This window comes from Phodopus roborovskii, unplaced genomic scaffold (genome assembly GCF_943737965.1).
Source record: "Phodopus roborovskii unplaced genomic scaffold, PHOROB, whole genome shotgun sequence".
Classification (NCBI taxonomy): Eukaryota; Metazoa; Chordata; class Mammalia; order Rodentia; family Cricetidae; genus Phodopus; species Phodopus roborovskii.
In genome coordinates this window covers 27,009,902-27,032,445 of record NW_026126434.1, presented here as the reverse complement: position 1 = coordinate 27,032,445, position 22,544 = coordinate 27,009,902, and the positions used below count along the sequence as shown (strand labels likewise).

Here is a 22,544-nt window from a genome sequence, read left to right as displayed (position 1 = left end):
TCCAGGGCTTTGGGCTTCATGGGGCACCTGCATAAATGCACACACGTGCATGAGTGCACATACACACACATGCACTCAAGTGCATACATAAGGAAATAAGTAATAAACTAAATCTAAAAGATTTGTTTTTGTTTTTGAGGCAGGGTTTCTCTGTAGCATTGGAGGCTGTCTTGGAACTCACCCAATAAATCAGGCTGACTCACCGAGATCTGCCTGCCTCTGCCTCCCGAGTGCTGAGATTAAAGGTGTACACCACCACCATCCAGCTAAAAGATGTTTCCTAAATGCTAATACTTTGCTGTCAGGACACACCTTGATCCACCACCTCTTCCCACATCTAAATTTGGGTCCCCTCCCCACTATCCCACCAAATAACTGAGCAGGGGAGAGGGAACCTGAGCTTGAGAAGACCCCTTCCACCCACTACCAGAGGCTTGGTGTGTATTTCTGCTTGCCTCTTGTCTCCAGACTGGGTGTTGCTGGGTTTCAGCATCTCATTTAAAGCACTGAAGTAAGTTTACATGCTGGGTGTTGGTGGAGCACACCTTTAGTCCCAGTACTCAGGAGGCAGAGGCAGATGGATCTCTGTAAGTTCAAAGCCACCCTGGCCTACAGAGTGAGTTCTGGGATAGCTAGAGCTACACAAAGAAACTGTCTCAAAGGGGGGAAAGTTTTCAAGGGTCTGGAGAGATGGTTCAGAGGTTAAGGGAACTGTCTGCTCTTCCAGAGGACCTGAGTTCAATACCCAGCAAACACATGGGGGCTCACAACCATCCGTCAATGAGATCTGGTGCCCTCTTCTGACCTGCAGGGATACATGCAGACAGAACATTGTATACATAATAAATAAATAAGCCTAAAAAAAAAAAAAAGATTGTAAGCAGCAAGGAAATTATTCAAAGAGAAATGGCAGCACAAACCAGAAATAATGCTGCCAAGAGCGGCAGTGGCCACCATCGTGATGAAGCCCACCAGAGAGGACTGTTTGAGGCTGCCTTCTACCTTCTAGGGGAGCAAGAGGCAGAATTTGTGTCAGTGAGTTTTCTATTGCTGTGATGAAACACCATGACCAAAGCAAGTTGGGGAGGAAAGGGTTCATTTGACTTGGCTGGGCCCTCCCACATCAATCACTGATTAGTTAAATGCTTTACTGCTGGATCTGATGGGAGCATTTTCTCAACTGGAACTCCCTTCTTCCAGATATGTCAAGTTGACATAAAATGAACCAGCACAACTGTGCATAGGAATAAGAAGGTAAGTATGGGATTTACCATATTTGGGAAATTGTTTGAAGATAGAGTTGTCACATTGTGTGTGTATCCAAAAGTGAATTCAGGCTGGGGCAGTCCCCTATCTTCTTTAGAGGAACACAAATGGGCCTATATGATCCATATAACATCAATAGTCAATAAGTAGAAGGAAGGAGAAATTCTACTGCTCAGAGAGGGTGTGCCTGTAGCTCAGTGAAGGTGGGGTCCTAGGTTGCTAAGGGGTTGCTAAGTACAGTGTTGGAGTGGGATGTTCTGTTCCATTTTCTGTTGCTATTATAGACCATGACTGAAAGTAACTTGTGGAGGAATGGCTTATATGGCTTACATATTGCAGGTCACCCTGTTGTTGGGAGAAGCCAAGACATCAAGGCATGAAGTAAAAAAAAGATCATGGAGGGGTGTTGCTCACTGACCTGCCCTCCATGGCTTACTCGGTCTGCTTTCTTATAGTACCCAGGACCGCCTGCCCAGGGGTAGTATCACCCCTGGGCCCTCCCCATCAATCATTAATCAAAAAAAAAAAAAAAAAAAAAAAAAAAAAAAAAAGAAAGAAAGAAAAAAAGAAAAAGAAAAAAAGAAAGAAAAAGAAAATGCTCTCCCCTGTCTCCCCTGAAGATGTGCCTACAGGCCGATCTGATGAAGGCAGCTGCATTGAGTGCTCCCTGTTCTTGCAGAGGACTGGTTTGATTCCCAGCACCCATGCTATTCCCAGCAAAACTGCCTGTAACCCCAGCCCAGAATGCAGTGCCCTCTTCTGGCTTCTGCAGACACTGCGCCCATGTGCACTTCCCCACACAACACAGACCCATATATACATGTGTTTTGAAATAAAATAAGGTTGGTGATAGCTCTGTTGTGTTTGGAAGGATAAGGACATGACATAAAGTTTCTCTCTTCTACCTGGCTGAAATCTATCGATGACAGCTTGCAGGAACTGGGGGGGGGGTCCCCTCTCCTGTCTTGGGGTCCTAAGGATTGAACTCAGGTTGCCATGTTTGTTGGCAAGTGCCTTTCCTCCCCACCTCCCCACCTTTTTTTTTTTTTAATATTTATTTATTTATTGTGTATACAGTGTTCTATGTGCATGTACAGCTGTGGGCCAGAAGTGGGCACCAGATCTCATTACAGACGGTTGTGAGCCACCATGTGGTTGCTGGGAATTGAACTCAGGACCTCTCGAAGAGCAGCCAGTGCTCTTAACTGCTGAGCCATCTCTTCAGCCCCCCCAACCTTTTTTTTTTTTGAGACAAGTTATTGCTTCATAACTCAGGCTAGCATTTGACTGCAATTCTCCTGCCTCAGTCTCCAGGATCCTGGGATTACAGATCTGAGAAGCCATACCCAGCTCTACTTCTAGTTGCTTTTAAAGAATAATTTGAGTGCAGGCCACTCTATGTGTACACTTGTGGGGCCCTCCCCTCTCCCACCCTGGGACCACTGTAGAAATTTCCAGAACCCAGGAAATTCTTGTGTCTTTTCCTTTGTCACTACACACACAAAAAAATGTAAAAAAAAAAAAAAAAAAAAAAAAAAAGTTAAAATTAAAACATGAAATAGTAGCAAACAGTGGATAGGAACGTGACTGCCTGGTCAGCTGTCAGTGATATGAATTAATTAACTGTGTTTTGTTTGCCCCATCTATAAAATGAGGATGATAACAACAGCCAAGTACTGAGGTCACATAGAGTTGTCATGAGCTGCAGTGACACCATCAATTTAAAGATCAGTGTGTCCAGCATCAAGGTACTTTCCGAGATAAACAGACTAGACAATGCTTGTAAATGCCTGGCACAGGCCCAGTGCGCTAAGGACAAGGCCAATGGTGGCCAGGACCGTGGCAGGTGTCTACTCCTGGACTTAGCTGCAGCAGCAGCCAAACGTGGGCTCCCTTACTCATAGTTAAAACCCCCGGGGTTTCATCCCACACTGGCTGGTGACAAACCTTTTCTACACTGTACTTTCTTTTCACATTTTTTTCTTGCTTTTTTTTTTTTTTTTTTTTTTTTTTTCTTTCAAGACAGGGTTTCTCTGTGTAGCCCTAGCTGTCCTGAAACTAGTTCTTGTAGACCAGGCTGGCCTCAAACTCACAGAGACTCACCTGCCTCCTCCTCCCAAGTGCTGGGGTTAAAGGCATGCCCACAACCCCCCACCCACTCCCACACCCTGTGTTTGTTTGTTTGTTTTTAAGTTAGTGCTAAAACTCACCAAGTAGCCCAGGCTGGCCTGGAACTATGTAGACCAAGCTGGCCTTGGGCTCACAAAGGTCTATCTGTCCCTGGGACTATGTTCTAGGATTCAAGGCATGAGCCACCACACCCAACCCTTTCTCCGATCTTACCAACTTGTATTAACTCTCAGAGCACACATTACACATTGTACAGAACATATCTATGTATATGTGGATTGCAGGAGGGCTACAACGGGTTAAGAAGCCTTCCCTGAGAAGCAGAAGCAGGAAGCTCACACACTGAAGATGCAGGGGGCTGTGGAGCTGCCAAGCAGGGAGGGCACTTGCTGCTCTTGCAGAGGACCTGAGTTCGGTTCCCAGCAAGGCAGAGCAGCTCACAATCACCTTTCGCTCCAGCTTCAGGGGATCCAATGCCCTCGTCTAACCCTACAAACACCTGCACATGCAAGGCATAAACTCACACACACGCAAACACAGAAATCAGTAAATCTTAAGAAAACTAAGATAGCTCTGCCCACCCTCTAAGAGAAGGTGTCAGGGGAGGGAGGACCAGAGAAGTGCTCCAGTGGAGATGCTGCTGGGGGAGCACAGCAGTCTTGCTCCAGAGGAGGTGGAGCACGGTGGAGGCTGGGGAGGCAAGCTTCACTGGCAGCCAGAGGGTGACAACCAGGCCAGGCCACATCAACAAGTAAGGACCAAGATAGACAAGATAGACAGCTCAAGCCCAGGGTCCTGGGGAATTTCCTGCCTGTTGGGTCCCTTGACACACACACTGGTACAGTGTTAGCCGCCCTCCCCCATAGTGCTCAGGGGCTGTCGACAGACCTGGCTTCACTGATAGGACTGTGACACACCCATGTCTCTACAGTCCCGATTTGCTTTGATGGGTTTATAGGGTGGGGCCCTTTCTATTTTTAGGATTAAGTTATCAGTCTGTTCCCCATGGGTGGGACCAGGCAGGTGGTGCTGTTTACCTCTGCCAAGGTGCCGAGTCACGCTGCCTCTGAGTTTACACTCTAAGTGGGGTCAAATGTTGCTTGTGAAATTGTCACCTGGCCAAGGCAAAACCCTGAGGTAGATCTGAAGCCCAGGGTGATCACAAACTCTCCTGCCTCTGCCTCCTGAGTGCCAGGAGAGCCCTCTGCCATCTGAGCTACATGCCCAGGCCCCTTCCTCTCTGCTGTTTGTCTCAAGGGTTCTTGGTGGCCTGCTAGCTGGGGATTTCCAGTTCTTGAGATGTGCCTGGGCAGAGGCTGGAGTTAATGAGATCAGAAGGGCTGGAGGGCGTCCCCAAGGAGTCCTCCTTGCCTAGCACCCAGAGATGGGCTGGATGAGGGGCTTCCTCCCTCTTCTCTGCTGTCCCTCCTCCCCTGCCCTGCGCTGTCCCCTGCTCTGTCGACTCTTATGTATCAGTTACCACAGTCCCTTGTTTCTTGTGTGTCACAGTCATCTGAGGCCCTGGTGGCCTGGTCCCCATGGGTTTCTTGATGATCCTTTTCTTGTGGGTCATTCCACAAAGATGTCCCATGTGTGGTGAGTGGGGTGTTTGAGAAAGGTGCTACAAGGAAAGAAGTTTGGCATTCCCCCTTGCACACCCCCCCCAAGCATATATATTCCACAAAATAGTAGCTGTTATTAGTATTACTCAGACACACTGGTTCAATAGCAGACAGTCCTTCCCAGTCTGGAAGGATGGGCATAGCCCCATACCTTACTATTAAGAATACTTCTTAATATTTCCCAAGATGTCAAGGAGGACACACTGGTACAAGAATTCTGGGCACTGGAGAGATGGCTCAGCTTAAGAGCCCATACTATTCTTAAAGAGGACCTGAGTTTGGTTCCTAGAGCCCACACTGGGCAGCTGTAACTCCAGCTCTAGGGATCAGGCGCCCTCTTCTGGCCTCTGTTTGGCATTGCACCACATGTACAAACTCACACAACGGGAGCAGGAGGAGCAGAAGCTGGAGGTTCAGGTGAGGGTAGGGTGGGCAGCAGGTGTGAATATCACAAGTGTGGGGAGTGGAGGGAGCTGATGGCACTGCCCCAGCCATCCACAGATAGTCCAGTCTCCGTCTGGTGCCAGCCATTTGCTTACTTATTTAAATGTGGATGGGACAATGAATCAGTCAGTGTGACCTCGTTTCTAAAACAGTTACATGTTTACAAAGGGTCACAAGTGTGGCCTGGATGTTCTCAGAGTTTCAGTAAACATGAGTCATAGAATCTGAGGCCATGGGTTCAGCTGAAGCCCCGACCACAGCCTAGGCTCTTGTTTCTGGTGGCTGAGGGGCCCTGTTACAATGCCAGTAGCTCCCTCTACCCCAGGCACAAGGACACACACACACATACCCTTGGACACAACTGTGCAGGGATGGCCCACGGGTGTATACAGCCCCATGTAGTGTTGTCACCACCACTCTAGAGGCGGTGGGACCTGGGAGGATAGAGCTGATAAATGAGGAGGACTCTTCTGCTGTAGCCAGCTTTATTCAGAGCATCAGGCAAGTCACACTCTGAGGGTTAAGAGGAGTCAGCCCCAGAGTTCTCAGGAGCCCAAGTTTCACACAACCACAAGAAGAAGCCACACATGCCAAACACCTGCTTTTCCATGGAGACACATAACCTTTAACCCAGTAACAGCAGCAAGCAGTAATGAGTGATCTGAAATAGATTCACTCCTATCCGCCTCACCTGGGGGAGCACGGAACACCTTCCAGGGGAAATGCCCATGCCTTAAAGAGACTGTTCTCACCCTGTTCTGACAGCCTCGCCCGGGGTATGCTCTCAGCCATCCACAGAGCGAGGATCAGTCGTCCAGTCCCTGGTGATCCAAGAGCGTCTTCCCGTTCCCCGCTGTGCTCCACCTTTCTGTCCCAGTCCTCACTGGCGATTCCAGGCCTGCTTCTAGAACATTCAACCCAGCCACCCAACAGAAAAAATCCATGTCTCCAGAGAGATGCGAGAGGCCTGGTGACCATCTCCCAAGGGCCTGCTGCTTCTGGTGAGTTCCAGGAACACCTCAGGCTAGTCATTCATTCCTTCGACCATGTTTAATGGGCCTCTGAGCCAGGGAAGTTTGATCTTATGGAAATATGGTGTCCTGGGCTCCTGGGAGACATATAGGTCTTGAACTTGACTATTATTATTCTTTTTTATTTTTATTTCATTTGAATTGGTATTTTGCATGCATGTATGTCTTGTGAGGGCGTCACATCTTGGAGTTACAGTTGTGAACTGCCTTGTGGGTGCTGGGAATTGAACCCTAGTCCTCGGGAAGAGCAGCCAGTGCTCTTAACTGTTGAGCCATCTCTCCAGCCTCAAGGGTTATTATTCTTGGATGTCATGTTAAATTTCCTGTGAGGCTGGGAAGATGGCTCAGCAGTTAAGAGCACTAGCTGCTCTTGCAGAGGACCTAGGTTCTGTTCCCAGTGTTCCCTCAGTTGGTTCACAGCTCCAGGACATCCAATGGGCCTCTATGGGTTCTGCGTTCACACATGCACACAAATATACACAGAAACATAATTAAAAATACAAATAGAATCTTTCTAGATTTATTGTTATGTACAGTGTTCTGTCTGCATATATGCTTGCATGCCACAAGAGGGCACCAGATCTCATTACAGACAGTTGTGAATTGCCATGTGGTTGCTTAGGACCTCTGAGCCACCTTTCCATCCCAAAAATAGAATCTGGAAAAAAAAAAAATTCCGATCCTTATGTTGTTAGTTAATAATCAATTTGTAACCATGTGGTAGTGGTTCATCCTTTAGTCCCACTTGGGGAGCCAGAGAGACAGGTCTACAGAGTAAGTTCCAGGACAGCCAGGGGTACAGAGAAACCCTATCTACCTTGTCTCAACAAATAAACAAAAAACAAAACAAAACAAAAACCAAAAGCAAACTTTGTTGTTGCTTGCTTTCTGTTGTTTGAGATACTACACAGCTCTGGCTGAGCTGTACACCAGGCTGGCCTCAAACTCACAAGCAACCCACCTGTCTCTGCCTCCTGAGACCAATGCCACCAATGCCCTGCTGTCTCCTTTGTGCTGAGAATTTGGCTTTGGGCATCCTGAACCGATATTTTTCCTTTCATGTTGCTCTTCTAGAGGACACAGGTTCAATTCCCAGTATCCACATGACAGCTCACAACTGTAACTCCAGCTCCAGGGGATCTGGTGCCCTCTCCTGGCCTCCAATGCCATCTGCACACACTCAGTGCACAGGTACACATTCAGGATAACATAAAATGAATTTTAAAAACATATAAACAAACAAGGAGCCATTTTATTTTATTCAGTTTTTGTTTTAAAGAGAAAAGGAGACCAGGAGTCTTGCTGAGGGATGCCTGTGCCTTCACAACTCTACATCTAGCTCCAACCTGGATGGTTTGGTTGATTCCAATCAGAATAAGAAAAAGTACAAGAGACAAGATGCAGATAGACAGGGACCCTTGGGCTCTTACCAGCCCCCACTGCTTCAGGTATAAAAGGAGCCATGACAGCTGTTCCAGCCAGGGCCCAGCTAGCACTCAGTGTCTCTCAGAGTAGCATCTTGGGGCCCTGAGTCAGCAAACTCCACAAGCCCTGTCCACTGCACATGGGGGACTCAACCTGGAGCTGGCTCCCACTGGGGTGACGGTGCCATTCCGGAAGCAAGCAAACCTGAGGGAGGCTAGTCTTAGGCCTAGGACTTGTGATAGTCTAACTCTTCCACTAGAGGAGCCTGCACACCCACTCACACACAAACATGCACATTCGTACACACAGGTACACCATGCACACCACACAAAACATACACATGGACACACACAAAATTAAAAGCCAAAAGGACAGTGCTTAGAAAAGAAATTGTGCAGTGACTTGCCCTGCCATTGTTCCCTAAGCCAGTGTGCCAGCTAGTGGTGTAGCATTTGGGATGTAACAAGTTGTTACATAATTCAGAGACTTTTAAAGTACACAGGAGGGCACACAGAGTGTCCATGTAGCTATGGATCTCAGCCAGTTCCTCTCCACTACCCCGGGAGGAATACAGTGTGTGTGTGTACGTGTGTGTATGTTATATACATAAGTATGTATATCTATTTCTCTGTAGAAGGGGATCTAGGAAAAAAATAAGGGTTTTCATTATAATTCTTTTCCTGTTGTTTTGATTTTGAAACCACATGAATGAAAGGTCTTCAAAATGTTTTAACTGTATTGTAGCCTCTGCACATACAGTATGGGCACATGTGTGGGTCAGAAGACAACTTTCTGGGATCAGGTCCCTCCTCGTGTGGGCCCATGGGATTGGACTCAGGACATCAGACTTGTTGGCAAGCCCTTTTGCTGGCTAAGCCATCTAGTCAACCCAAAAGATTAACAAGATGGGGAACATTTCCCTTTGGAAGGTCAAAGATGAGTATGTCTGCCATTGTAAGTGGAAACACCTGGAATCCCTCCTCTGCTATGGAGACACGTAGAGGCTGTGTGCTCAGTAAAATAAAGTTTATTCCATTTTTTTAAGTGACATCTACTAAGAACCCCAAACTGTGCATACACAGAACTTGTAATTACAAACCAACATTAGAGCTGGGACCCAGGAGGACCAGGGGGAGTTGCTTCTGAAGCTCTAGATACAGGTGACAACCGCAAGGTCAAAAGGGTCAGAGGGCATGACCCAAGGGGACACTCGTGATGCTCTCTGTGTGGTCAGACCTTCAACTCAGGTTTCATCACCAGTTGGCCTGGGGTGGGGGTGGGGCTGTCCCCACCATCTATCTGTCAACTCTGGACATCAAATCCAAAGGCAGTTCAGCAAACCAGCACAGACCCGGATTCAGTGGGGGAAGGCAGGCTGGAGAGGGTCTGGCACTGCACCAAGACTCCTGCAGGATCCTTTGGGAAGCAGCCAGAAGACAGGGCTTGTCTGTTTGTTCTTTAGTTCCAGAAAAATCGTAGCAGCACGTGACCTCTCAAGAACTCCAGCACCAGGAAAGGAGCCAGCTCATCCCTGGCTTCTTGCAGAAAATGCTGTGTAAACAACAGACAGTTTGTTTTATGTTTAGTGTTGCTAATCCAGGGTGGGCAAGATATCTCTGCAGGTGAAAACTTGCCATCAATCCTAGCAACCTGGGAGCATAGGGTGGTAGGAGAGAACAGTCTCCTGCAAGTTATGCTCCACCTCCATTCTGCTGTTTCTCTCTCCCTTCTGAGCCCCTCCCCCATGGCTAATGTAAACAAAAAGTTATGAATTACAAATTTGACATACTACAAAATATTAATTCATGAATTCAATGCAGCCCAGATATAAATGGTGACTGTGGTGACAAAATTGGCTCCCATAGTTCATGTCCACCACAACCCTTGGGCACTATCCCATCCTGGTCATCGGGGCACCCTTTAGGCATGATACCCCATTCCTCTGGCTTCTGGTGGGCATCCCAGAACCCTTCCTGGTGGTCTCAGAGAAGCAAGCAAGCCCCCTGAGCCAGGAAACCAGCATTTGGGAGGCAGAGACCAGTAGATCTGAGTTTGAAGCCAGCCTGGTCTACAGAGCAAGTTCCAAGACAGTCAGGCTGCACACAGGAACCTTGTGTTGAAAGACCAGATAGAAAAAAAAGAAAAGATCTAGGGATACCGCTTGGTCATAGAGCACCTGCCTGGCATTTCTGAGACCCTAGGTTCAATCCCACCCAGTGTGCTTGGGGAGAGGGACAAGCCCTTCAGGTGACATCAAGATCCCTCTTGATCTGCTGCTATCACCCACCTTTCTCTGAACATATGCTTTTATTTGGGGTTTGATTTTGTCTTTTGAGACAGGGCCTCGCTGTGTCTCCATGGCTGCCCTGGAACTCACTCTCCATACTAGGTCGGATGTGATCTTCCCACCTCAGCCTCCTGAGTGTTATGGCTGCTGCTCCTACTTTGTTTTCCCTTAAGCCAGACTCGCTGTGCAGCACTTGTATGCAATTCCCACTGAGGCCAGAAGAGGGCGGCAGATCACTTAAAACTGTAATTCCAACAGTGAGCTGCCATGTGGTTGCTGGAAATTGAAGCTGGGTCCTCTGGAAGAGCAGTCAGTGTTCTTAACCACTGAGCCATCTCTTTGGCCCCCAGCAGGTGTTACTCCTAAAGTTCTGTCTCCCTTTCCTTTTGTCTTTTGCTCCCAGACACTTCCTACTATCTGGTAAGTACACACTTCAGTTACTATTTAATTCCTTCAGAAACCTCCATGAGGTCACATTTTTGTCTCTTCTATCAAGGCTGTAGCTGTGTTTAAGTAGTGCATAGGAGAGGGAATGATCGAGTGACCAGATCAATTAATGGAAAGCCACCAGCAACAGGATAAGGAACGTGGACAGAAGCTGAAAAACAAAGGGTTTTGGCCCTTTCTGAAGCTAACATCACTTAAAATTTTTGAATGTTCTCCGGTGTGGCAGTGAGAAAAACCATAGAGCACTTGGTCTCTGCATCACCGTTTGGCCGCTCACACTCGGCTTGTGGCCTTAGGCAGGCTGTGTCACTTGGAACTCACATGTCTCCCCTGACACGAGCATGGGAGTAACTCCCAGCTGCTGGGAAATCTGGGAGGATCTCACCAAATGGAAGCAAACTCCAAACTCTCTGTTGATTACTATGTAGCTCAGGTCCCAGGGAACAGCGCAATGTCCCAAGCAGGCTAAAGTGGTTAAGTAAAGAGCCCCTGTTCCTAGAGGGACAGTTTCCAGCACCCAGGAGGGACCCACAGAGGGACAAAGGTCTCCACTAAGCTAAGAAGCTGGAGTCTGCTGCTATTGGTGTTTTGTTTGAGATTGGATCTCAAGTAGCCCAGGCTAGACTCTGTGTGTAGCTGAGGATAGCCTTGAACTTCTGATCTTTCTGCCTCTGCCTCTAAGTACTCTAGGACTACAGGTCTGAGCCAACACACCTGGCTTCTTAGTGTGATATCTTAAGACTTTGTATGTGGAGAAATTACATGGCTTAGATTTGGGAGTGGTAGTGGGACATAGTGACAAAACTATATAACTATATAAAATAAGCAGAACCCCAAAATTAACATTGTTTTAAGCACAAAACACTTGAATACGCTCGTTTAAGCAAAAAGAAGGAAGTGAGAAAACTGCTCAAGAACCTGTCAGCTCATCTTCTCTTCCCCTTCTCTGTTTTCTCTCTGTGTAGCCCTGGCTGTCCTGGAACTCTCTGTAGACCAGGCTGGCCCCAAACTCAGCGCTCTGCCAATCTGCCTCTCAACTGCTGGGATAAAGGCAGACCACCACAGCCCTGTTCATCAATCATTTGGGGGAAAAAAAGTGGTTTGTGAGTCCCTTACTGGGCAGTGTCAATAACCTTTTTGTCCCAACAGCTCCATAGTCATGTGGCCACTTGATTTATAAATACCAGAGGCAAATAAATGTGCCAATCAGCCAGGTTTGAAATGGTTGCAGTTGTTTAAACATTGAAGTAGCAGAGACTTGAGCATTTTAAAACCAAACCTAGGAGGTTTGTTGTTTTTAGACAGGGTTTCTCTCTGTGTGTAGCCCTGGCTGTTCAGGAACTCTAAACCATGCTGTCCACAGATCCGCCTGCCCCTGCCTCCGGAGCGCTGGGATTAAAGGCTTGCACCACCACACCTGGTCTTTCCATTATTTTTAAAATACGTTCTACAGAGCCAGATAATGGTGGCACACCCCTGTAGCCCCAGTATGTGGGAGACAGAAACAGGGCAGGTCTACAAAGTATGGTCCTGGCCTCAGTTATGAAGTTAAACTCTGTCTCAAAAGACCAAACAGCAAACAAACAAAGCAACAGGAGAGTTCCATGGAGCAAATCTGTCATACAGGATAGACACCTATGCAAGTCACAGCCAAATGCAAGCAAAGCAAAGCCAGGGCAGAAGTAAGGATGGAGGCATGGATAGAACAGGGCTGAAATGCCAGGAGCAAACCTCCAAATCTACAGCCAATTCATTCTGAACACTTCAGTAGACCAAATAATCTTTTCAAGAACTGGGGTTGGGGCCACTAGAGACTCACTGGGGGGGGCTGGCAGAGGGTCCCCCGCCCCACCACAGAACCCCCATGGTCATTTTCCCCAGCAGAGCTTCTGGAAGAATACTATGCTTGCTGTGGGCTTCATCACCCTCAAGGTTCCAAATACCACTCTTCAGCCCATCCTAGTTTCCCTTAATGTGTCACTGACAGCTGCTGGAAGAGGAGACCCCAGTGGGGAAATGCCTCTGTAAAACTGGGCTGTGTGCCATCCTCTCATGCTAATGCTACACAACCCCCCCCCCCCCCCGCAGAATACACGGAAGGAGAATTATCTGTTGGTGGTACAGGCTGAGTATCACACATCAGCTGCCCGCCTATCCTTGGACCCCAGTGTGGGGGACAGGTATGAGACCAAATGCTGGTTTTGTAGGTATAATGTCTGATGACTTAAACACCATTAATCCAGGAGTTCAGCTCATCCTGGGGCACTCTGGCCACCTGGCAGCCATTGCTATCTCTCCCTCCCTCCCCAACCTTCTGGGTACAGTGAAGTCTCACCCCTTGAATCACCCAGCGATGGACTCTGTCCCCAATTTGTCTCAGTTGCGTGATCACTGTCTGGATTTCTTCCTGCTGGCTCTGGCGGGCGCTGCCCTCCTCAGGCTGAGGAGGCTGATTGTGACCTGTGAAACAGAAGTGTTTAAGAGACAGCCATTGACTTTGTAGCAGTGTGTGAGTGTAGGATGTGATTGTGTTTATTTCCTCCTCCCTTTCTATGAAACAGGGTATGGGTCAAGCCATGGAAGTGTTTAGACAGCTTTTAAGCAAGAGTGTCAAAGACTCAAGGGTGCTTTTTTGTAAAAAATATTTGTAAAAAATAAATGTGGTCTGGGCAGTGGTGGAGCACACCTTTAATCCCAGCACTTGGGAGGCAGAGACTGGGAACTCTGTGAGTTTGAGGCAAGCCTGGTCTACAAACCTACACAGAGAAACTCAATAAATAAATGTGGATAAAGAAGTCCCAAATGCTTCGAGAATAGGGAAGAAGGAAGGGATATAAGTTATGGCTGTAAGGGCTGGAGGGTTAACTCAGGGGTTAAGAGCACTGGCTGATCTTCCACAAGACCTAAGTTCAATTTCCAGCACCCAGATACATCTCACAGCTGCCTGTAACTCTAGTTCCAGGGGATCCGATGCCTACTTCTGGCCGGCACGAGCACCAGGCACACACATAGTAGTGCCCAGACAGACAGGCAGAGACGCAGGTAAAACGCTCACACACATGAATTTTGTTTTAAAAAGGCTGGCTGGAGGGAACCTCGGTCTCAGGCTCTGAAGGCCAGGACTTGGGTTTTTACATTGCCCAGGGGCTCTCAACACCCCCTCGTCGTCCAGCCCTAACCGCTCAGAAGAAGCTCCAACAAGCTGTCGGTAGAGGTCACGTGCCCTCCCCAACCAAAGGGAGCATCGAAACCCCCCTTCTTAATTTTTCAGTCTTTTTTCTCGAGACAGGGTTTCTCTGTGTAACAGCCCTGGCTGTCCTGGCACTCGCTCTGTAGACCAAGCTAACTCGACTCCCAGAAAGCCCCCTGTCTCTGCCTCCCAAGTGCTGGGATTAAAGGCGAGCCATCACCGCCCGGCTTTTTCCTTCTCAGTTTTTTTGTTTGTTTGTTTTGTTTTGTTTTTAACCTTCTGTTTCTTGTTTCCTTCTTTAAGATTCATTTTCTTTTGAATTATGGCTGAGTCACCTGGTTGAATGCTGGAAACCATCTCTAGGTAGAACCACTGAGCCATCTTTCTAATCTCTAGACTACACAAGTCCCTTTACCCACTGAGCCATCTCTGCGGCCTCTGAGAAGACAAAGTTTTGTGGAAAGATGGACATGGCCTGGGAAAGTGGTCTTTAATCCCAGTGCTCAGGAGACACGGGCAGGAGAATCTATGAATTCAGGGCCAACTTGGTCTACACAGGGATTCCAGGTCGGCCAGGGCTACGCTATGAGACCCTGTCCAATAAAAAATAAAATAAAAATTTAAAAGCCAGGCAGTTGTGTCGCACTCCTTTATCCCAGCACTCAGGACGGGGAGACAGGGGAATCTCTGAGTTGAGTTAGCCTGGTCTACAGAGCTAGTTCCAGGACAGCCTGGTCTACACAGGGAAAAGCCTGTCTCGAAAAATCTAAATAAATAAATTAACTAAAAAATACTTAAAAATGAATGCTATCTATTTTAGTTGATTTGAAGTTCTTAGTTTTCCTCACCAGTGGCTCCACGACACTAATACAATGAAGCAGCAATTGGATAGTTTTACAAAGAGATGAATGAGTTTACCCCTGTCTTCTTGCAGTTAATTCTAAAAATAAGTAATTTGTGTTTTACTTATGTGTGCATGGGGTGGGGGTCCCCTTAGAGATCACATGAAAGCCAAAATGTGGGAGCTGGGGCTCAACTCAGGTTCCCTGAAAGAACAGCCAGCCTCTCACCAACTGAGCCCACCTCTCCAGCACCTTCATTCTTAAACAATACATTCAATGTCCAAATGTATGCTCCCAATACCGAGGAAAAGCACATATTAAGTGAAATATATTTATCTTAGCCTGATGCTAACCCTTTACCTGTGTTGCTTGGCATAGCGGGAACTGGCTGCCTGCCGACAAACTGGATCATGGACTTCTCAAAGACGTTCGTTTTGCTCTGGGTGATCCTGTAACAACTTGTTACTTTGAAAGTTGAATTCTGAACTTCTTTAGGTTCCTGAACCATGCTATATATGGGTTGGTTTGTTGTTGTTTTCCCTGTCAAAAATTACATCATTGGCTGGGCGGGGGTGGCACACGCCTTTAATCCCAACACTTGGGAGGCAGAGGCAAGGGGATCTCTGTGGCCAGGCTGATCTACAGAGCTAGATCCTAGTTTCAGACCAGCCAGGGCTACACAAAGAAACCCTTTCTTGGTGGAAAAAAATCCTTGAGCTCCATGGTGGTTCCACATGCCTTTAATCCCAGCTTTCTCTCTCTTTCTCTCTCTCTGGAGGCAGAGACAAGCACATCTCTATAACTTGAGTCTAGCCTGATCTACAAAGTGAGTTCCAGGGCTGTTACACAGAGAACCCTGTCTCAAAACAAACAAACACACACACAAAACAAAGGTAAAGAAAGAAAAGAAAAACACATTGTCAGTGTTCCCAGTAAATATTTTGGTGTGTTAAATGAATCTTAATGTTTTGGTAAGAGTGATTTTCCTTGAACACATGGGTCCTGTTCAAGGGTGGGAAGTGAGAAAGGGTACTCTTAAATGTTTTTCTTTTCTTTTAAAATTTATCTCATACACACGAGTGCTTTGCCTGTGTGTATGTGAATGTGTACCAGTGTACCACATGCATTCAGAGGCCTCCCTGGAATTGCAGTTACAGCTGTTTGTGAGCTGCCACTTAGGTGCTAGGACTTGAACCTGGGTCCTCTTCAAGAGCAGCCAGTGCTCTTAACTGCTGAGCCATCTCTCCAGTAGCCTTAAAGTGCTTTCTTTTTTTTTTTTTTTTAAGATTTATTTATTATGTATACAATGTTCTATCTGCATGTTTGTGAGCCACCATGTGGTTGCTAGGAATTGAACTCTGGAAGAGCAGTCAGTGCTCTTAACCTCTGAGCCATCTCTGTGCCCTTAAAGTGCTTTTGTTTGTTGGTTTGGGTTTTTTGAGACAGGGTTTCTTGTGTGTACCCTTGGCTGTCCTGGAACTCATTCTGTAGATCAGGCTGTCCTCAAACTCACAGAGACCTCCCTGCCTCTGCCTCCTGAGTGCTGGGATTAAAGGTGGGTGACATGGTTGCCTGCCTGGCCCCTTAAGGTGTTTTATTTCCTTAAATATCTTTCTAGGATGCACGGTCTTTTATTTTGTTTATTTATTTATTATTTATTTTGGTTTTTCGAGACAGGGTTTCTCTATTGCATTTGAGCCTGTCCTGGAACTAGCTCTAAAGACCAGGCTAGCCTCAAACTCACAAAGAACCACCTGCCTCTGCATCCAGAGTGCTGGGATTAAAGGTGTGAGACACAGCTTCTTCTTCTTTTTTTTTTTTTTTAATTTGCTTATTTTTATTTTATGTGCATTGGTGTTTTGCCTGCATATATGCTGTGAGGATGTCAGGTTCCCTGGAATTGGATTTACAGACGGTTGTGAGCTGCCATGTGGGTGCTGGGAAATTAATCAGGGTGCTCTGGAAGAGCAGCCGGTGCTCTTAACCTCTTAACTGCTGAGCCTTCTCCCCCCCAACCCCTCTTTTTTTTTTTTTTTTTTTTTTTTTTTTTTTGATCTTTCTAGACAGGGTTTCTCTGTGTAGCTCTGTAGACCAGGCTGGCCTCGAACTCTGCCTCTGCCTCTGCCTCAAGAGTGCTGGGATTAAAGTTGTGTACTACCACCTCCAGTTTCTCCATTTTTCTTAATAGGAATTTATTTCGATTTGTGACTTCAGAGGGCACAGAGGACCTGGTGGACTTCATGGCAGAAAAGGCATGTCGTGGGATTCTCAGCTCCCTGCCTCACCACGAGTGGGTAAAGACTGCTAGAACTCATCAGGCTTTCTCCTCCCCCACCCATCGGATGGGATGCTTCCACCCAAATTCAAGATAGGTCTTCCTTCCCAGTTGGTGTGAACACCCTCACAGACATACCCAGGTTCCAGGGAGAGTGTGAGTTCAGTGTGATAACAAAGCTTAACCCTCGAGGATTATACTTCGAGTTCTAAACCAGCCTGGGAGGTCTAGTAAGAAACCCATGTTCTTGTTCATCATGACAGCGGCCACAGCTCCAGGGCCCAAAACTCCAAAGAGAACCAGACAGTGATCCCCAGGGTACGGATGGGAGCCGAAGGAGGGGGCTCCCATCTTAGGGTGAGGGGTTTCCACAGCCCCTCCTGCTGCAAATGGCATGTGTATCTCTGCTCTTCTCTAGAAGGCACCACCATAGCTGCCCACTTCTGGAAGTTTCCATCCCCAGCAGGCTTGGTCTCCACAAGCTCCATGTCCTCAGTTAGATCCTCCACAGGTCAGGGCAATCTCCGAGGGGTAGTAATCCAGGGCCCAGCACCTCAGGGTGATTTCTGCTCCAGGTCTGGGTGTCGGGTCACACTTGCTTTGTGGAGATCTGCATACAGCAGTGTCTCCTCTTGAAAAGCCACTTGATGCTCCCTGCGAGAACCGTCCCTGTCCTGTCCCTCCACCCCCACCCCGCAATGCCAGCCATCTCCCACTTGCTCAGGGTGAGCTAATCCACCTTGCCTGCAGCAGTCAGGTGCACAAATCCTCATTCAGGGAGATGTAATATTTATTGGTCCTGTTAGGTGAATTGCTTGTCAACAGGGAAAAGGAGCAGCTGGGAATCACAGCAGATCACACAGCAGGGTGTGAGTCGCTGCTGGGTGTTGGAACCCAGCCGAGCCAGCAGCTCTCCACGAGCGGGGGGGGGGGGGGGGTGTCAGGCCTCACGATCTGTGTGTGGCCCGTATCTGTGAAGCGGGGCTTCGGGTGGCCCAACAGGTAAGGGGCAGGGCTCGGATACCGCAGGGTGTGGGGCCAGGACAAGGACTTGGTCAAGGCCAAGGAGGCTGAGGGCAGCTGGAGGAATGCACAGGGCTCCCATAGAGTGCCAACCTTGGGAATGGCAGTTCCTGTTTCTCGCTGGGGTCTTTCTATCGCTGTGGCTGTGTAGCAGAGGGCGCGGTGGCCCTGAGTGGCTTTCTGCAGAACTAAGTGGGATTAAGCACGTTATTGGAAAATCGGGGCTTCCTTTTGTGAGTTCTTAAGTCTCCAGAAAGTGGCTCCAGGTCTGTTTTATTAGCGTTGGAGAGAAAAATAACAGGGCAGACAAGCCATGTAAATCTTAGCAACTGCGGGGAGGAGGGGGCTGGAGAAGAAGGAGGAAGGAAATCATGGCTTTTGAGTTAGAGTCAGCTGTGGTCTAGCGGCAGCTGTAGAAAGGAATCCTCGAGCAGGCATCTTCACCAAATCAGTGAGGAATCCCGGAGTGTCAAGGCAAGCAAGTATGTTTATGGGTTGTATGGGTACACAAAAAGCAGGGAGAGGAAAGTTCCACCTCCTCCTCCTCTAACTTCCCCTCCCCATCCCCATCCTTCTCTTCCCTCCCTCTTCCCATACTCCCCCTCCCCTCTTCCGCTTTCATAGGGGAACTGTCCTAGGATTCACTGTGTAGACTAGGCTGGTTTAGAACTCACAGAGATCCACCAGTCTCTGTCTTCCAAATGCTGGGATTAAGGGGTGGGCTGGAAAAGTTACCCTTTTTAGTTAAAAAGGAAAGAAACAGAAAAAAAAAAAAAAAAAAAAAAAAAAACAGGCAGGCTTAGCAATGGGGAAAACTGCCTTTGGTGGTGGTGAGGTTTTGTTTGTTTATTTTTTGATTTTTCAAAGCAGGATTACTCTGTGTAGCTTTGTAGACCAGGCTGGCCTCAAACTCACAGAGATATGCCTGCCTTTGTCTCCTGAGTGCTGGGATTAATGGCATGCGAGGCTTCTGCCCAGTGATGGTGGTTTTTTTTGTTTGTTTTGAGACAGGATCTCAATTAGCCTAGACTGGTCTTGAACTTGCTGTGTTAGGATCTGGTCTTGAATTCCCAATCCACCTGCCCTCCACCTCCTCAGTCCTGGGATTATAGGTATAGGCCATCTCTACTCCCACCCCCACCCCACCCCACCCCCACCCTCACCCCTGCAAATGCTGAGATTATAGGCATGGTCTGTCAGAACTAGTGTATGCAGGGGCAGGGATCAACCCAGGACTCCTGTGTGCTAGCTAATGTTCAGCTGGAGCTTTCAGCTCACTCTGCTCAAGCTGGAGAACTCCATCTGCCCTTTTACCCCCAACCCCACCTGCACTGTCCACACTTCTGGCAGCAGGTGCAAACCTCCTTCCTGACATGACCAATCCACCCAAAAGCCAGCCCTGGGCTTAGCCTCTGACCATACTTGAGGACAGTCCCAGCCCATGGCTGGCGCCCCATCACCCCTCACCTAAGATCTAAAAATCTAAAACCTCCCTGCCTTAGTTCAATTTTTTTTTGGGGGGGGGGTGTCTCTGGCCTCATTCTCTGAGAGCAGTTGACCAGTTAACCTGCCCGGGAGGGAGTTATTTTGTTCTCAATAAACCTGTTGCTATACTTGTAATTTGGTTTGATCTGGCTTCCTGCATCAGCGGGGAGACGAGGTACTATCTGAAAAAGGTGTATCAGCTAATACTCTACAACCTGAGCACATCCTCAGCCCCTCTGTTCCTTTGTTACATTCTCAATTTCAAAAACATAAAGATTTATATCATTTTTTCTTTTTGAGACAGGGTTTCTCTGTAGCTTTGGAGCCTGTCCTAGACCTCACTCTGTAGACTCAAGGATGCAGAGGGGCAGCTGCCAAGACTCAGCTGCAGCCTGCTTGAGCTCCCATCTAGCTGCTTTTTGAGACTGTTCAATTCCCCATGACTCTCTGTTAGTAAGACATTTTGTTGTTCCAGGACTCAGACTTATTTAGGGACCGGGTCTTGGGTATCCCAGGGTGGCCTCAAACTCAGTATATAGCCAAGAGCTTTATGGCCTGCTACAGAGTTGGTTTTGAGTCACTGAAACCCTGAAACTCACTGCTTCTAATCCTAGTTTGACAAATGCATATGTCAAGGCTTACAAATTTGTTTTTCTTTTCAGATGAAGTCTTTTTAACACTCATGAATAAGGGCTGAAAGGGCTCAGCATTTAAGAGCACTTGTTCCAGGGGATCCACTGCCCTCTTCTGGCCTCTACAGGCACTGCAGGAAGTAAGCAAAAACACCCATGCATATAAAATTGAAAAAAAAAATTAAATATTTTAAAAGTCATATAAGAATACAATTGACTGGAGTACATTAAAAAGAAAACCTCTGTGCTAGAGAGATTACTCAGTGGTTAAGAGTACTGAATGCTCTTCCAGAGGATTTGGGTTTAGTTCCCAGTACCCACACGGCAGCTCACAAATGTCTGACAACTGTCAGTAATTCCAGTTCCAGGAGACCTGACACCCATGGAAAAACACCAATGCACATAAAATAAAAATGAATATTTTTTAATTCAAGGTAACAGTATCCAATACTGGGTGTGAGAATAAAAACTGTATATCACAAACATGAAACATCATAGCTGGCTCATGGCCTGGGACTCAGTGTGCTTGTAGTAACCAGAGTAAGGCAAGATAAACCCTTACCATCCTACCGTCCTGAAGCCTGGGGTAACCCGTTCCACATTTCCTGCCTCCCCTTTCAACTTCCCACAGGACTTTGGCTTGCAGAGTTTAGATTGGTTCTGAGCACTCCATGGGCTTCTAAACAGTCAACACTGAGATGAGCTCCTGCCCTCTTCAACAATATAACTTGCAGTGTTTATAGATTGCTCTCTGGCTACCATCCATTACTGGTGACTCATCTTTTATTATTTATTTATTATATATTTAGATTTATTTGTTTAATTTTATCTGTGTGTTTGGCCTGTGTACATTCAGGAGCCCATAATGGTCAGAAGAGCCATCAGACTCCCCGGAACTGGAGTTACAAGTGTTTGTGCTTAGCCACATGGTTGCTGGGAATTGAACCTGGGTCTTCTGCAAGAGCAACCAGTGCTCATAACCACTGAGCCATCTCTCCAGCACCATTTTTTTTTTTTTTTTTGACAGGATCATATTGTGTAGACATAGCTGTCCTGGAATTTGCTATATAGACCAAGCTGGCCTTGAATTCAGAGATCTGCTTGCCTCTGATTCCTGAGTGATAAGATTAAAGTTGTACACTACCACATCTGGCTTCATTTATCTTCTGGCACAGAAGTTCATTTTATAGCCCAGGCTGGTCCTGAATTGGTGATAATTCTTGCCTTAGCCTCATACATATTGGCTAACCAATCTTATTTTACCTTATCATTCCATTTTAACCTGCCATCTAATATGCAAAATACACCTAAATATCCATCACTTTTTACAAAAGGACAGAATATCCAAATAAAGTAACAAAATTGGAAGGCATGGCCAGTGGGATGGTTTTGTGGTAAAAGTGCTCATTAAGCAAGTCTGATGGTGTGAGTTTGATCCACACCCAAGCCATGACACATGTACACCACACATCATATGCAACAAGCCCACACATGAATAAAGTATTAAAATTTAAAAATTTGTACAGCACTATGTAGTAGTGTCTTTTGGACAGAAGTTTTTCTTTCAATTGTTAGTGTTATGTTTCTTATTATTTACTTTGTTTCTTGTGTGTGTCCATTGTGTGGAGACCAGAGTTTTCCAGAACTGAACCTCACCTTCCATCACATGGGTGCCAAGGATTGAGTTCCAAATGTCAGGCTTGGTGGCTAGTGCCTTTGCCAGCTGACACATTTCACTGGCCTTAACGTGTTCCTTCTTTTTCAAGACAGGGTTTCTCTTTGTAGCCCCAGCTGCTCTGAACTCACTCTTCAGATCAAAAGATCTGCCTGACTCTGCCTCTTGAGTGCTGGGGTTAAAGGCCACCACCGCCAGATCACAGCAATGGAGCTGCTCTGTTGTATATGAAACCCTGTTCATCTACAACTGGTTTAGCACCAGGTTCCACACAAATGTCTGTTAATGTGAAGGACCAGAGCGTGGCCCCTCTTTTACTGACTCACCCCAGCTTGTTTTTTCTTAAGGCATTTCTTTTTCCTTTTAAATAACCTAACTAGGCTGCCCAGCAAGCCTAAGCCCCAGGGATCTTCCTGTGTCTCTCGAGCTGGGATACAAGCATGCTGCACCTGGTTTTTTACTGAGCCAGACTCGGGTCCTCATGCTTGCATGGACAGCACTTTCTGGCTGAGCATGGTGGTAAAAATCTGAAATTTTAGTGGTTGTAAGGATTCAGGCATTATGCTGCCCCGTCACCTGGCAGAATGCACTCAGGCAGTACCCTGGTCAGCCCAGGTACAAAGGACCCCTTTAAAAGAAAGACCTCTGCCCACTTATGCTCTGCTCGTTTCTGCTCCTCATTCCTGCTCTCTTCCCCACAGTTCCCCTGGCAGACAGGACTTTCTCTGTCTCCCTCTCCTGTCCTCTCTGTGTCTCTTTACCTCTGTTCT

The 22,544-nt window shown here is 47.2% G+C and overlaps 1 protein-coding gene across 1 annotated transcript in view; it reads right to left on the bottom strand.

Moving 5' to 3' along the window:
• Positions 1-15,192, bottom strand: part of Bnip5 (BCL2 interacting protein 5) — a 44,826-nt gene extending 29,634 nt beyond the window's left edge. Inside the window, exons 1-2 of the mRNA XM_051186590.1 lie at positions 15,045-15,192; positions 12,988-13,112 (exon numbers count right to left, since the gene is read on the bottom strand). Coding sequence (XP_051042547.1) covers positions 12,988-13,112; positions 15,045-15,192 — 273 coding nt within the window. The remainder of the gene's footprint in view (positions 1-12,987; positions 13,113-15,044) is intronic.
• Between the last annotated feature and the right edge of the window lie 7,352 nt (positions 15,193-22,544).